This window comes from Chiloscyllium punctatum, chromosome 4, assembly GCF_047496795.1.
Source record: "Chiloscyllium punctatum isolate Juve2018m chromosome 4, sChiPun1.3, whole genome shotgun sequence".
NCBI lineage: Eukaryota > Metazoa > Chordata > Chondrichthyes > Orectolobiformes > Hemiscylliidae > Chiloscyllium > Chiloscyllium punctatum.
Window position 1 is genome coordinate 34,890,234 of NC_092742.1, and position 14,256 is coordinate 34,904,489.

General features: G+C 39.9%; 1 protein-coding gene across 2 annotated transcripts in view; it reads right to left on the reverse strand.

The window, feature by feature from the left end:
• LOC140476179 (protein kinase C epsilon type-like) overlaps positions 1–14,256 on the reverse strand; it is a 224,224-nt gene that overhangs the window by 50,342 nt on the left and 159,626 nt on the right. For both annotated transcript variants that reach the window (XM_072568361.1, XM_072568360.1), the window contains exon 10: positions 11,100–11,254. In XM_072568361.1, coding sequence (XP_072424462.1) covers positions 11,100–11,254 — 155 coding nt within the window. The remainder of the gene's footprint in view (positions 1–11,099; positions 11,255–14,256) is intronic.

Sequence of the window (14,256 nt, forward strand, 5' to 3'; positions counted from 1 at the left end):
TTATCATTAGGCCATGAGGAATTCTGAAATATTTAGTTTTATGATGTAAGGGAGTTGAAGTAACATTAGAAATGTTCGAGGAAGATGCTGTAAATGTATATTAAAAAAAACTTGCATTCATTTAGTATCTTACTGAAGAGTGCTTCAATATTTTACCAGTTCTTGTTTTTTAATTCAGTTTGTTTCTGTCTCATAGTTCTTTTAAGTCAATGATGCCTAATAATGTGTCCTATCTTCAGATCTAAAAGCAGCATGTCATTTAACTCATTCCGATCAAGCTTTCAATTGATTCCCATGTGCGATGCTTTATTAATTAAATTAACTGTTCTATTCTGGTGGTTTAATAACCTTGCTGGCAGTATCATATTTCTGCAGTTTCTTTTTAAACAGTAGCTACTAGGTCTGACACATCAAGCAGTGACCTAATTCACCTTCCAGTGCACCTTGCAGATTCTCTGAGCTGCTTCTAGTGTTCTGATCTGATCAAGCTGGCTTAACTGCATACTGTGACTTACACTCTTACAATGTTAACCTTCACATTGAAAATAAGATTAATGCTACAAATAGCTGGCTAATTTCTCAAGGATAAACTTAGAATTCACATTTAGATTCCCACATAATCATAGGAAAGTCCCAAATTGAATGCTGCACGACAAGTTTCTCATTTTTTATTATTGAAATGAAAGCAGTAATGTGGCTTGGTACTTGTTTCTTTACTCATTTGAGAAAGAATTGCTCCAGTTGTCTTGTGTCTGAACGGGTTCACTCAGTGAAAAAAGAACATGTTTGCCATTTAACTACATACAGCAGTTAAAACATCCTCCATTGTTATAAAAAACAGCAGCTGAACAAAGAGAGAAAACATCTCCAAAGCTTGCTATAGTGTTAGCAATTCAAAACTTTTTGAATTATTAGGTATCTTTGTTGATCGGAAAGCAGCCTATTTACACACTGCTTGGTTCGAATCAGCAATGGAATGCTGAGAAAGTCAAACTCTACAAAAACAAACTCTCAAAACACATTGTTTGATGGGTACATGACTGTATTAACTAAAATCCATTCAGATATTGAATAAGAACTAAAACAGGGCTGAACTTTACATCTTTCTTCCCCATCACTACTATTGACTCCTCCCTTCTTTCTAAATCATGAGCCTGCCTGTATTAGATGAGAAGAAATTTCTTTTAAGTAAATATTGGTAACATCAAAGCCCGGATGACTAACATTGCATTCTTGAATTTTAAGTAACCTTCCCTTTCCAGCCCTACCTCCTCCCTTCCATTCCACCAACCGACCCTTCCTTCCGGCTACCAACTGGACTCATCCCTTCTATCGACCAACCAGGCCGTACCCACTACCTGTGGTCACCTATCCCTTTCTCAACATTCTGGTACTCTCCCCAACTCCCCACCCCTTCTCTCTTTAACTATAGCTCTCCCTATCCTCATCCTCAGTCCTAAAGAAGGGTTATATCTGAAACGTTGACTTCTCCACCTCCTGATGCTGCTTGGCTTACTGTGTTCTTCCAGCCTCCTGTTTGTCTACTTTGGATTCCAGCACCTACATTTTTTTTTTGTCTTTTGGTAATATCAAAGCCATTTGTCAGGATTTTCACAGAATTGGAATGGCTCTGGTGTCATTTAAAATGGCAGGTGGAATCCAAATCCAGGACTCTTGCTCTGATTTCCTGTGTTCCCAATTTTCACTGCCACGAGATGAGGTAGGGAGCCTGCATTCTTCATTTTCAGTCCCAGCTGCTCTATTGCGGGGTAGGTACCTCATGGACTCTCAGTCTTCATGGACCAGCTTCTCCATTTCGTGTGGTTCATGGCCTCTCAGATGAGTTATCAAACAAGATCTTGTTTGATAGATCTTTGGAACCTAAGTTCAGAAAGTCCCACCCATGCCCCTCCATTTCAACTCAATGCCAACACATCTCCCATATCATCCTCCATGGCCTTTATTGTTCCATGTCATCTCAATCCAACTCTTGCCTTGCCCCCGGTCATCCACGAAGATCCATAACAACTCATGGTCCTTTCATGCCTTTTGTGCAGAACTAATAAGCCATAGAGAATAAATAACACATCTGGATATGCTTTTTAAAAATCCACTCATTCACAAATCCTCTTTTGAGAAAAAAAACTGTTGGCCCTATAAAATTGTCAATCTGAAGGAGCATTAAAGTATCCAAGAACTTTAAACACTTAGTATGTTTTAATCTTGTCCAAATAGAAATTGCCAAAAGTTCTCAGGGAGAGAAAATAAAACTTATTCTGATCAGTTAAGGTCATCAATCAAGTAAAGTCAACAATTCTTTACAATTTCAGAATAGAACTCTCTGTTGAAATAATCCTTTTATAGGTCTGGGCTCTCAGCCAAGCACGTAAAGTGAGGACAGGTACAAGGACTGCTTCAGTAGAATGAATGGTTTATTCTGTACGTTTAGCAGAATGTGTAGGAGTGGGACTTTGTGCATCAATGATATTAACCTGGAAGGTAAACACTGTACTGGGTGAGAATGACTACGGAAATGACCATAGAGTCATGGAGTTTTACAGCACAGAAATAGAATAGTAGTGCAACTTGTCTACGCCAACCAGATATCCTAAACTGCCCTGGTCCCATTTGCCAGTAGCCCATATCCCTCTAAAACTTTCCTATTCATCTACCCACCCAGATGCCTTTTAAATGTTGCAATTGTACCAGCCTCTATCACCTCCTCTGGCACCTCTTTCAATACACACACCACCCTCTGCATGAAAAGGTTGCCCCTCAGATCCCTTTTAAATTTTTTTCCCTTCACCTTCAACCTATACTCTCTAGTTTTGGTCTCCCCTACCCTGGGAAAAAGATCTTGGCTATTTACACAATCCATGCTCCTCATCATTTTATAAACCTCCACAAGGTTACTCTCCAATCCTGGCAGGGTAAATGTTGTCTGAACCCCCCTTTCGTGTTTAACATCCTTGCTCTAACAGGGCGACCAGAACTGAATGCAGTATTCCAAACGTGGCCTCACCAATGTCCTGTACAGCTGCCATATGACGTTCCAACAACTACACTCAAAACAATGACCAAAGAAAGCAAGCATATCAAACACCTCCTTCATCATCCTGTTTACCGGTGAGTCCACTTTCAAGAAATTACGTATCTGTACCTTTGTTTGGCAACATTCTCCAGTACCCTATCATTAACTGTGTAAGTCCTGCCCTGGTTTGCCTTAGCAAAATCCAATACCTCACATTTATTTAGATTAAAACTCCATCTGCCACTCTTTGCCCCATTAGCTCATCTCACTAAGACCCTGCTGTACTCTGAGATAAGTTCTTCACTGTCTACTCCACCATGAATTTCTGTGTCATCTGGACAGACAACTTCCAGATAGGAACCAAGTAGTAAGTGGTAATGTTATTTCTGTATGTGACATGCAAGGTTATCCTGTGAAAACACATGTTGTTACATACAAACATCATCTTAATAGATATGAGATCTGAAATGGGGTAAGCAAATGAAGAAGAGTAGGGGCAACTTCAGTGTTGGTTCAGTGGGCAAATGCAGGAGAGTTTTGACACAGTAAATATTTCATTAGTTGAAGATTGTGTAACCAGGAGACACAGATTTTAAAATATTTGCATTAAAGTCAGGGAGAAATTAGGAAAATGAGTTCGTATGAGCTGAAATACAATGCTTGAGAAGGTGAAAGAAGATCAATAATGACTTTCAAAAGTGGCTTATATTGGCATCTCTCAGAAAAAAAATCAAGTGCTGAAACATGATGGCCTCCTTCTATGTTACATGAGTCTATTGCACCATATCCTACAAACCTGGTAGGAAGTCACTGTAGGGAGTATCATTTCTTTATTAAGTTTTTCATTGAAACAAGATAGTTTCTGCAGTCCTGCAATCATACAAGTGATGTGAAAAGAAGGTAGAGATTTCTTAATTCACTTCTGGGATCAGAGGTGTTTTTACAATCTGAACATTTGCAAAGTTGTATAAATCAAGCCCATTAATGGGCAGCTTGTATACAAAGCTTGGACATAGCTTGTGATGGATGAATTAGCCTTTTCTCATTTCATGCTTCCTCAATGTGTTAGAAATTGGTTTCAGCATACGTGGATTTGGAAGGAGGTTCTGTTCTTGATCCTTTATTCATTTAATGTGGACATCACTGGCATGGCCAGCATTTGTCAAACATGCCTTATTGCAGTTAAACTGAGTTGACAGCTTGGCCATTTGGGGTAAGCTAAGACACAACCACATCACTGTGGGTCTGGGAGAATCATGTAGACCATACTGAGTAAAGATGGAAGACTAAGAAAATTAGTGAATCAGTTAGCTTTTTACAATAATCCATGATAGTCAACATGGTCACCATTACTGAGACCAACTTTATAATTTCAAGTTTCTTAATTTAATTTAAATTTCACCATCTGTCATGCTGGGATTTTTTTTATTCAGTCACAGGATGAAGCCGTCACTGTCTCGGCCAGCATTTATTGCCCAGAGGGCAGTTGAGAGTCAACCACATTGCGACATGTCTGAAGCCACATACAGGTCAGAACAGGTGAGGATGGCAGTTTCCTTCACTAAAGGACATTAGTGAACCAGGTGGGTTTTCACAAACATCGGTCCACTAGTTTTCGTCATTTATAAAAATGATTTAAATGTGACCATAAGAGGTACAGTTAGTTAATTTGCAGATGACACCAAAATTGGAGGTGTAGTGGACAGCGAAGAAGGTTACCTCAGATTACGATTGATTAGACGGGCCAATTGGCTGGGAAGTGGCAGATGGAGTTTAATTTAGATAAATGAGAGGTGCTGCATTTTGGGAAAGCAATCTTAGCAGGACTTATACACTTGATGGTAAGGTCCTAGGGAGTGTTGCTGAGCAAAGAGACCTTGGAGTGCAGGTAGATCGCAGGTAGATAGGAAAGTGAAGAAGGCACTTGGTATATTTTCCTTTATTGGCCAGAGTATTGAGTATAGGAGTTCATAAAATCATAGAGATGTACAGCAGGGAAACAGACCCTTTGGTCCAACTCGTCCTTGCTGACCAGATATCCTCAACTAATCTAGTCCCATTGGCCAGCACTTGGCCCATATTCCTCTAAACCCTTTCTATTTATACACCCATCCTGGTGCCTTTTAAATGTTGTAATTGCACCAGCCTCCAACACTTCCTCTGGCAGCTCATTCCAAACAAGCCCCACCCTCTGTGTGAAACTTTGTCCCTTAGGTCCCTTTTAAATTTTTCCCATCTCACCAGACTCATGACTGATTGAGATCAAGATCCTAATCCCACACTCTCATTATCCTTTGATCCCTTTAGCCACAAGACTAAATCTACCTCCTCCTTGAAACCTCACAATGCTTAGGCCTGAATCACTTTCTGTTGTAGGGAATTCCAAAGGCTCACCTCTCTCTGGTTGAAGAAATGTCTCCTTATCTGAGTCCTAATGGATTTTCCCCTCTCATTAAAGTACAATTCCTGGTTCTGAACTCCCCAAACAATGGCAATATCCTTCCTGCATCTAACCAGTCTAGCCCTGTTAGAAGTTTATACATCTCTATAAGATCCCCACTCATTCTTCTATACTCTGATAAATCCAATCCTAGCCAATTCAATCTCTCCTCAGTTGTCAGCCATGCCAGCCCAGGAATCAACTTGGTAAACCTTCACTGCACTCCTGTGATAACAAAAACATCCTTGCTCAGATAATGAGACCATCCTTGTTCCTGTATTTGAGTCTTCCAGCTATGAAGGCCAACTTGCAGTTTGCTTTCTTTACTGCCTGCTGCACCTTACTTCCAAAGACTGGTGCACAAGAACATCCAGACCTCATTGAGCATTTCCCACTCAAATTACATCCAAACAATAATGTGCCCTCTTATTTTTGCTACCAAGTGAAAACCCTACATGTATCCAAATTATACAACATCTGCCATCAAACCCATGTCCACTTTCAACTAGAAGAGCAGCAGATAAATGGGAACACCACCACCTACAAGTTCCCTACTAAAACCACTCATGATTCTGTACCTTCAGTATCACTGGGTCAAAGTCATTGAGTCATTCAAAGTCATTGAGTCAGAGATATGCGCAGCACGGAAACAGATCCCCCGGTCCAACCCATCCAAGCCAACCAGACCCTAACCCAATCCAGCCCCACCTGCCAGCACCTGGTCCACATCCCTCCAAACCTTCCCCCACCACCCAAACATCCATCCAAATGCCCCCCAAATGCAGCCATTGTACCAGCCTTCACCACCCACCCCAGCAGTCCGCGCCACACACGCATCACCTTCTGCGCGAAAAAGTTGTCCCTTAGGTCTCATGTCTTTCCCCTGTCACACCAAACGCATGCCCTCCAGTTCTGGACTCCCCACCCCATGGAAAAGACTTTGTCTATTTATCCTATCCATGCCTCTCATGATGTTATAGACCTCTTTTAGGTCACCCCTCAGCCTCGGACACTCCAGGGAAAACAGCCCTAGCCTATTCAACCTCTCTCCATAGCTCAAATCCTCCAACTATAGCAACATCCTTGTAAATAATTTCTGAACCCTTTCAAGTTTCACAACATCTTTCCAATAGGAAGGAGACCAGAATTGCACCCAATATTCTAACCAATAAAGGAAAGCATACCAAATGCCTTCTTCACTATCCTATCTACCTGCGACTCCACTTTTAAGGAGTATGAACCTGCACTCCAAGGTCTCTTTGTTCAGCAACATTCTCAAGGATCTTATCATTCAGTGTATGGGAGATCATGTTGTGGATTGGTTAGGCCACGGTTGGAATATTTCATGCAAATCTGGCCTCCTTTCCAACGGAAGGATATTGTGAAACTTGAAAGGGTTCAGAAAAGATTTACAAGGATATTGCCATGGTTGGATGATTTGAGCTATAGGGAGAGGCTGAATAAGCTGGGACTGTTTTCCCTGGAGTGTCGGAGGCTGAGGGGAGACCTTATAGAGGTTTATAAAATCATGAGGGGAATGGATAGGATAATTAGACAAAGTCTTTTCCCTGGGGTCGGGGGAGTCCAGAACTAGAGGGCGTAGGTTTAGGGTGAGAGGGGAAAGATATGAAAAAGTCTGAGAGTCAATTCTTCAATGCAGAGGGTGGAACGTGTATGGAATGAGCTGCCAGAGGAAGTAGTGGAGGGTGGTACGATTGCAACATTTAAAAGGCATCTGGATGGGTATATGAATAGGAAGGGTTTAGAGGGTTTTGGGCTGGGTACTGGCAGGTGAGACTAGATTGGTTTGGGATATCCGATCAGCGTGGACGAGTTGGACTAAAGGGTCTGTTTCCATGCTGTATGTCTCTATGACTCTATGACAATGGATACATGGTCATAATTAGACTCTTAATTCCAGATTTTTAATTGAATTCAAATTCCACCATCTGCTATAGTGGGATTCGAACCCAAGTCCCCAGGGTGTCTGGATTAACAGTCCAGCGATAAAACCACTAGGCCATTGCCTCCCTCTCAAGCTATTTCTCAAGCTGGGGTTGGCTCCAAAAGAGTGTTATATTCCCAATGTAGCAATGTTTATGTTATTTTCTGAAACATAAGAAAGTGATTGGGAATAACATAGCAATGAAGAATCCAATGGGCATTTATACAGCTAATCATTATGTACAAACATTACATTCCCCAGGCACATAAATTTCTGGGCTAAGATTAAGCTGTTAGGTTATAACAGCGTAGCATTCTTCAAGTATAGCGTAATGCTTCAGATGATTCAAGCTAAGGTGGAACAGGAAATCTTCATACCCTCAGATCACTGGCTACGATACAGTTAGGACATCATGAATAAGTCTTTGAAGTGAAGACCATCAGTGAGGGAGAAAATCACATCCAGATCATTAGGCCTGGATTACTGGTCCAGTGACATTACCAATAGGCCACAGTATCCCCAAAAGCTGCTTTTCAGACCATACTGAAAGTATAATTGTTTAGATGTTTAAAAACATCAGGTTCAGGCTATTGTAATGGTTCCTATGATTCATCAGTCACACAACATATGTGAAAGAAAACCAATTGGATGAGGGCACTAGTTACTCCTAAAGCCATGTCCCAGCTCATTTAAGTACATGCAGAGGATTGGAGATAAATTGAAACATAGAGTCTGAGAGTTTTTTTTAAGAAAGCTGAGGCTTAACCAGCAAACACAACATTCTAAATTCTTATACTATCTGATCCCTGTCAAAGGCTTGCACATAAATACATCTGGCTGCTCCTGAATTAAGTACAATCAATGATGATGAGGGAAATGGCCTACTCCATGTCATATTCTAACAAGTACTGCACACTGTAGCAGTTGAGTCACCAAAATTAGCCTCAATGCTCAGTGACAATGGAAGGGGAAAATCTGTCAGTATTCTCTTTCCAGTGTCTAGGCTGGAAGGTACATGGGTGTAGCTACTAGCCAAGGAGAGGTGCAGGCTCTGATACACTGCTTCCTATGCTCAAGTTGTCTGTCACCATTCACCATGTCAGCTGACACGTGCAAAACAGTCACATCACACTTGTTGGAATCTATGAGCTGTATGACAGAAAGGAGACCATCAGGGGAAGGGAGGAGAACTGGGGAGCAAGTAAAGTCAAATCACTCTAAGCTACTTTAAACTGGTCACAATTTAATCTTGGTTCCGAAGAAGGATCACTGGACACAAAATGTCAACTCTGCTTCCTCTCCACAGGTGCTGCCAGGGCTGTTGAATTTCTCCAGCAATTACTACTTTTGTTTCAGATTTCCAACATCTGCAGTTCTTTGTTTTATTTCATTGTTTAATATCACTGCGGTAGCAATATAAATGTGAAGTTTCTAGTCTGATCATTTATCAAATGTGCAAGAACTCTCAACTGTAACAAACACTATATTGGACAAACAAGCAGAAAACTAGCCACCAGGATACATGAACATCAACTAGTCGCAAAATGACTTGACCCTCTCCGACTAGTATCCTTACATACAGATAAGGAAGGACACCACTTCGACTGGGACAACACATCCATCTCAGGACAAGCCAAACAGAGACATGCAGAAGAATTCCTAGAGCCATGGCATTCCAATCAGAACTCTATCAACAAACGCAGAGTTAAACCACATCTACCACCCCCTAAGAAAAAGAACAGGAAATGACATCACCACAGGAAATGACTTCACCAACCTAAAGAAATCCAAACATATAATTAGAAAGCAGGAATCATGTATACTGCTTTGCCTGAGACCCACTGAAGATGTTACTTGGTAGGGTGACGAAACATCTGGAAATGAACCTCCCAGCTCAGCGAGCAAACCTACATCCAGAACCTCAACCTGAGCTATAAATCTTCTCAAAACTTGCTAATGTTTCAAATAGAATAAGCTCCAAAGGTGTGACAATTGACTGTCATCATCATTCCTACATTATCATTCCTACACATTTCATCTGGAAACCTTTTCTGAAATGAGGCTGTGTTAGATCCAACATAAATGAAAAAATTATAAAGATCAGAAACAATAAAAACTCAAGTGTTCAGAACCGATGACACTAGATAGCTGCAGTCAGTCAGTGACAGCAGCATTCATCTGATAAAGCTGTCACAAGATCCAAATTAACTCAAATGCAAAATGTTTGCAATCGTTGGATCATCAGCCCAATATTCATCTATTGGAGCTGATGTACTCTGTATGTTGCACATTCACAGGTGACTTTTGACAGTTTGATTTATAGAATCTGTTCAGTAGCCAGACCAATTACAAATGGTTTGTAATGTAGTGAGCATTCAGTGGTTTCTGGATCTCTCTCGTGACAGACAGATTTACAGGAAGTTGCTGGGTGGCCCTGTGATGAGCATGTGAACAGAATGGATCTTTGTGCACGGCATTAAAAAAATTTCTTGTTGGAGAAACCTATTGCCAAAAATAGTACTACCTATATTCAATTTACTTACAAACAAATCCCACTGGACATGAAATACAGAGAGGAAGAAAGGGAGGAGCAAATTGTTGACATTAAATAGAAGTATCAGACTTCTATAATGGCTAACCTTCAGACTATCAAGTTACATTCACAAAGGTGCTGATTCATGGTGCACAAATATTTCAGCAGGTATCGTGAATTCATTGAGAAAACCTTGAACTGAATCACCATTGAATGTGTTTAGTTGTGTATTTTTAACAAAGGGCAAAATCCCAATGCAAAAATGTACTAAATTCACTTTTCAAATTTGACTAACCACTCTGCACACTTCCATTGAACACATTTATTATCTTTATGCAAATATTTACACATTGACTGTTATGCCACGTTGTAGTGGCATATCCAACTAGCAACCAGGTGATGCCACTGCACATGCCAGTTACTGGAAATTGTAACATTTAAATCATTCATTCCTCTAACTGACTCAAGTAATCTCCGGCTTTCATAAATCATATACATGGAAAGTGATTCATCACAGCACAAACATGTCAGAACAAATCCCACAATGTCAACCTACCACTACAAGTTCCCATTAGCTTCTCCCATTTTCGTCAGTGGAATTTATATTCAAGTGTTTTACAGTAACAGAAATTATCAACTGACTCCTATCATAGTTAGCTTATAGTTAGCAAACATTCCGCCCCACTCCACTCACCTGCACGTTTAAAACTAGGCATCTAACTGAAAAACTGGTGAACAATGTGAAGCAAAATGTTGACCAACTGTGAAATTGCTGGTTATTGTAAAATATTAAAATTCCTTTTCAGTGGAAAGATGCTGCTGATTAAAATTAAAGTTCAGTGAATAAAACACGTGAATCTAATTTTGAACACTAGCAGTCACAGCTACCAAGCATTCTTAAAGTTTGAAAAACAATACAGCTCTATTCCAGCTAGGTAAACCTAGCACGTCCTCTTCACAACAGAGCGCAACACTGTAGGTTTGAAATGTTTTAGTAAAGAATTAACACAAAAATTATTGATTCACCACCTCCATTGCAAATTTCTGCTTTTCTATGTGATTGCCCATTGCAACCATGAGATCCTTTGAGCCATCTTGTACATCTTGCAATGATGGTGTTTGGTCACAAAGATACATATTGCATCCTTACCTGTATATAACTCTCTTGCTGTGCAGAAAGATCAGGGCTGATGTAATTTCTGCAGCATAGAATTGGGCACGCAACTCATCGAATTTTCGTACTTGTTGAATTTGGAACATCAAATCTCCTCCATTTACATACTCCATCACAAAAAACATCCGATCCTGCAAGAGAAATGTACAGAGGTCAATACATTATCACTAAATCTATAAATCAGTGAATAAAAGATGAGGATTACACATACCATAAATGGAAACAACACAAGGGACAAAATGAATAAAGGCAAGTCAACAAAAAAATGACTTCAGAATTACACAACAGTTTCTTACCTACAAAGTAAAATTATATTAATTTTTAGTGCCAGTGATACACTGGGCAAGAACAGTTCCTTAGGCTTTTCACCCATTTTATCAGGCCCAGTTCTCTTCCAGGATTGATTATATTGCTTACTTACCAAAATGGAAGTAAGCATTTTGACAGCAATGTTGCTTTGGAAGGTGCTTAAAGCCTAAGATCAGCTTGGACAAAGGATTTTCTGATGATTCTTTCCAATTCATCAATGCTTGGAACACTGATGAATTAATGTCAGAAAAGATTCACAAGGACATTGCCAAGGTTAGAGGGTTTGAGCTATAGGGAACGGTTGAATAGGCTGTGGCTGTTCTCCCCGGAGCATTGGAGGCTGAGGGGTGACCTTATTGATATTTTTATAATCATGAGGGGCATAGATAGGGTGAATAAACAAGGTCTTTTCCCCAGGGTGGTGGAGTCCAAAACGAGAGGGCATAAGTTTAAGGTGAGAGAGGAAGATTTAAAAGGCACCTAAGGGGCAACTCTTTCATGCAGAGGGATGTATGTGTATGGTCTGAACTGTCAGAGGAAGCGGTGGAGGCTTGTGCAAAGCACCATTTAAAAGGCATCTGGATGGGTATGTGAATAGGAAGGGTTTAGAGGGATATGGGCCAAATGTTGGCAAATGGGATAGATTAACTTAGAATATCTAGTTGGTATGGACGAGTTGGACTGAAGGGTATCTCTGTGCTATACAACTCTAACTCTAATATCAAACCAAAATCAAAGAACAAACATGATAAAGAAACATAACTTGACTTCAATGTATTGTTCCAAGTGTGTTACATTGATTCACTAACACCTACAGATTAATTAATCGACCAGCATCTATATCAATAATACAGATCTCCTTTCTTTGATCCAATGGATTAAGTCATGACAATATTGTCATCTTTTTGTTTTATATCTTTGTAACAATTTGAAAGGTGAATGATCTTCATCACAAATGGGCTGGAATTCAAAGGTGAGCAACTGATATTTCAATTATATCGTGACTTTCTGTTAAGGACTCCATTGTTTTTATACATGAGACCTCAGGAAAGGTGTATTAACTTAAAGCTTAGAAGGGTGGAACAGTGGGAATATTTAATCTGTTTAAATAATTCACTGCAAGAATTAAAAAGCTTTAGCAATTAAATATGTTTGAGAAGATGGTTGCCAATTATCTTAATTAGTTGTCTAATGTTAGTGTGCAGCACAGTGGCTCAGTGGTTAGCACTGCTACCTCACAGCACTAGAGATCCAGGTTTGATTCCCACTTCAGGAATTCTCCCCTTGTCTGCGTGGGCTTCCTCCCACAAGCCAAAGATGTGTAAGTTAGATGAATTGACCATAGTGTTAAGGATGTGTAGGTTACGTGCATTTGTCTGAGGAAAATATAGAGTAATAGGGAGGGGCATGGGTCTGGGTGGGTTACTTTTCAGGAGGTTGGTATGGACTTGTTGGGCTGAATGGCTTGGTTCCACACTATAGGGATTCTATGAACATCAAAAACATTCTTGGTCATGTAGTTGTCCTGAAGTCAAAGGTAAAATTACAATTTGTTCTGCTTTCTGTGATGCTTAAACAATGCGTGTAACATAATTCAGACAACATTTTGAATAGTATGCATAAATTATATTCAGCATGCCATGGCAACAACATCTCTTTCATCCTAATCCAAAGGCAGATACTTCCAAGAATTTATACCTGCTGTACCTAATTTGATTTTTACTCTATTTGACCCAACTTTAGTGTTTTAAAATTCTTCCTGCCTTTTTGTTCTTAACCTTACTATAGCCTAAAATCGCTCTGGCAACAATTAGCACACTTCCAAATTTCAACTGTTGAATTAAAAACTTTTTCTTTCCAACAATATTTTTTACGTCTCATCTTGTGAGAATCATCTGCTAGAGAGATGGGGAAACATATATGAAGATTTCATTTCAAATTGCTGGTCAAGCTCAGACCAGAACCATGAGTTGTGCAAGAGGGATCGAGAGGTATTCTGCACTGTCATACTTTTTTAACATCAATATCAAATGCGTCTTCTCAAATATCAAAGCAAAAGTCAATCCTCACCTTATAAAGGGCTGATCCCTTGCACATTCGACACAAGGTGCCGCATCAATGTGCTGGAACAGGACTCTTGTCCTAGGCCATGGACTGGCAGGTGGTGTTGGGGCTAGGGGGAACAGCATGTCACTGTGGAGTCCATTAAATCACCTTCTAGGAATCATTCAAACCATACTCGTTTCATATTAGAACATAGATACCGCCAGCAAGCGTTGCAGATAAGAATCGGGAATGCAAACTTTGGACAACTATTCTTTCTTAATAAAATGGTGAAAAGTTTAACAGGATCATGTAGGCTCAGCACAGGCCAGATATAGTGCCTGGATATTCAGCGTTTGGATATTAGTTCTGGAGACATGACAAAGACAAATAGCCTAACTCCAATGCACTGTTCTGAATGTGATACATGGATTCACTATCCTTGTAAAATAATTATGAAACCAGCATCTATATCAATAATACAGATCTTTTTTGATCCTTTGGTTTAAATTGTGACAATATTTTCATATCTTTGTTTTATATCTTTGTAACAGTTAGTAATCTGAAAGGGGAATGATCTTCATCACAAGTGGGCTGGAATTCAAAAGTGAGTCTTGTCACCAGACTCAAAGCTTCAACTCTATTTTCTCTCCACAAATGCTGTCAAACCTGCTGAGTTACTTCTGCAATTTCTGTTTTTGTGTGCAAAATGTTTCACAGTTGTTGACTGTAGGAAATCCACTTCCCTGCCACTAATTTGTTTCTGACTCTTTAATTGTGA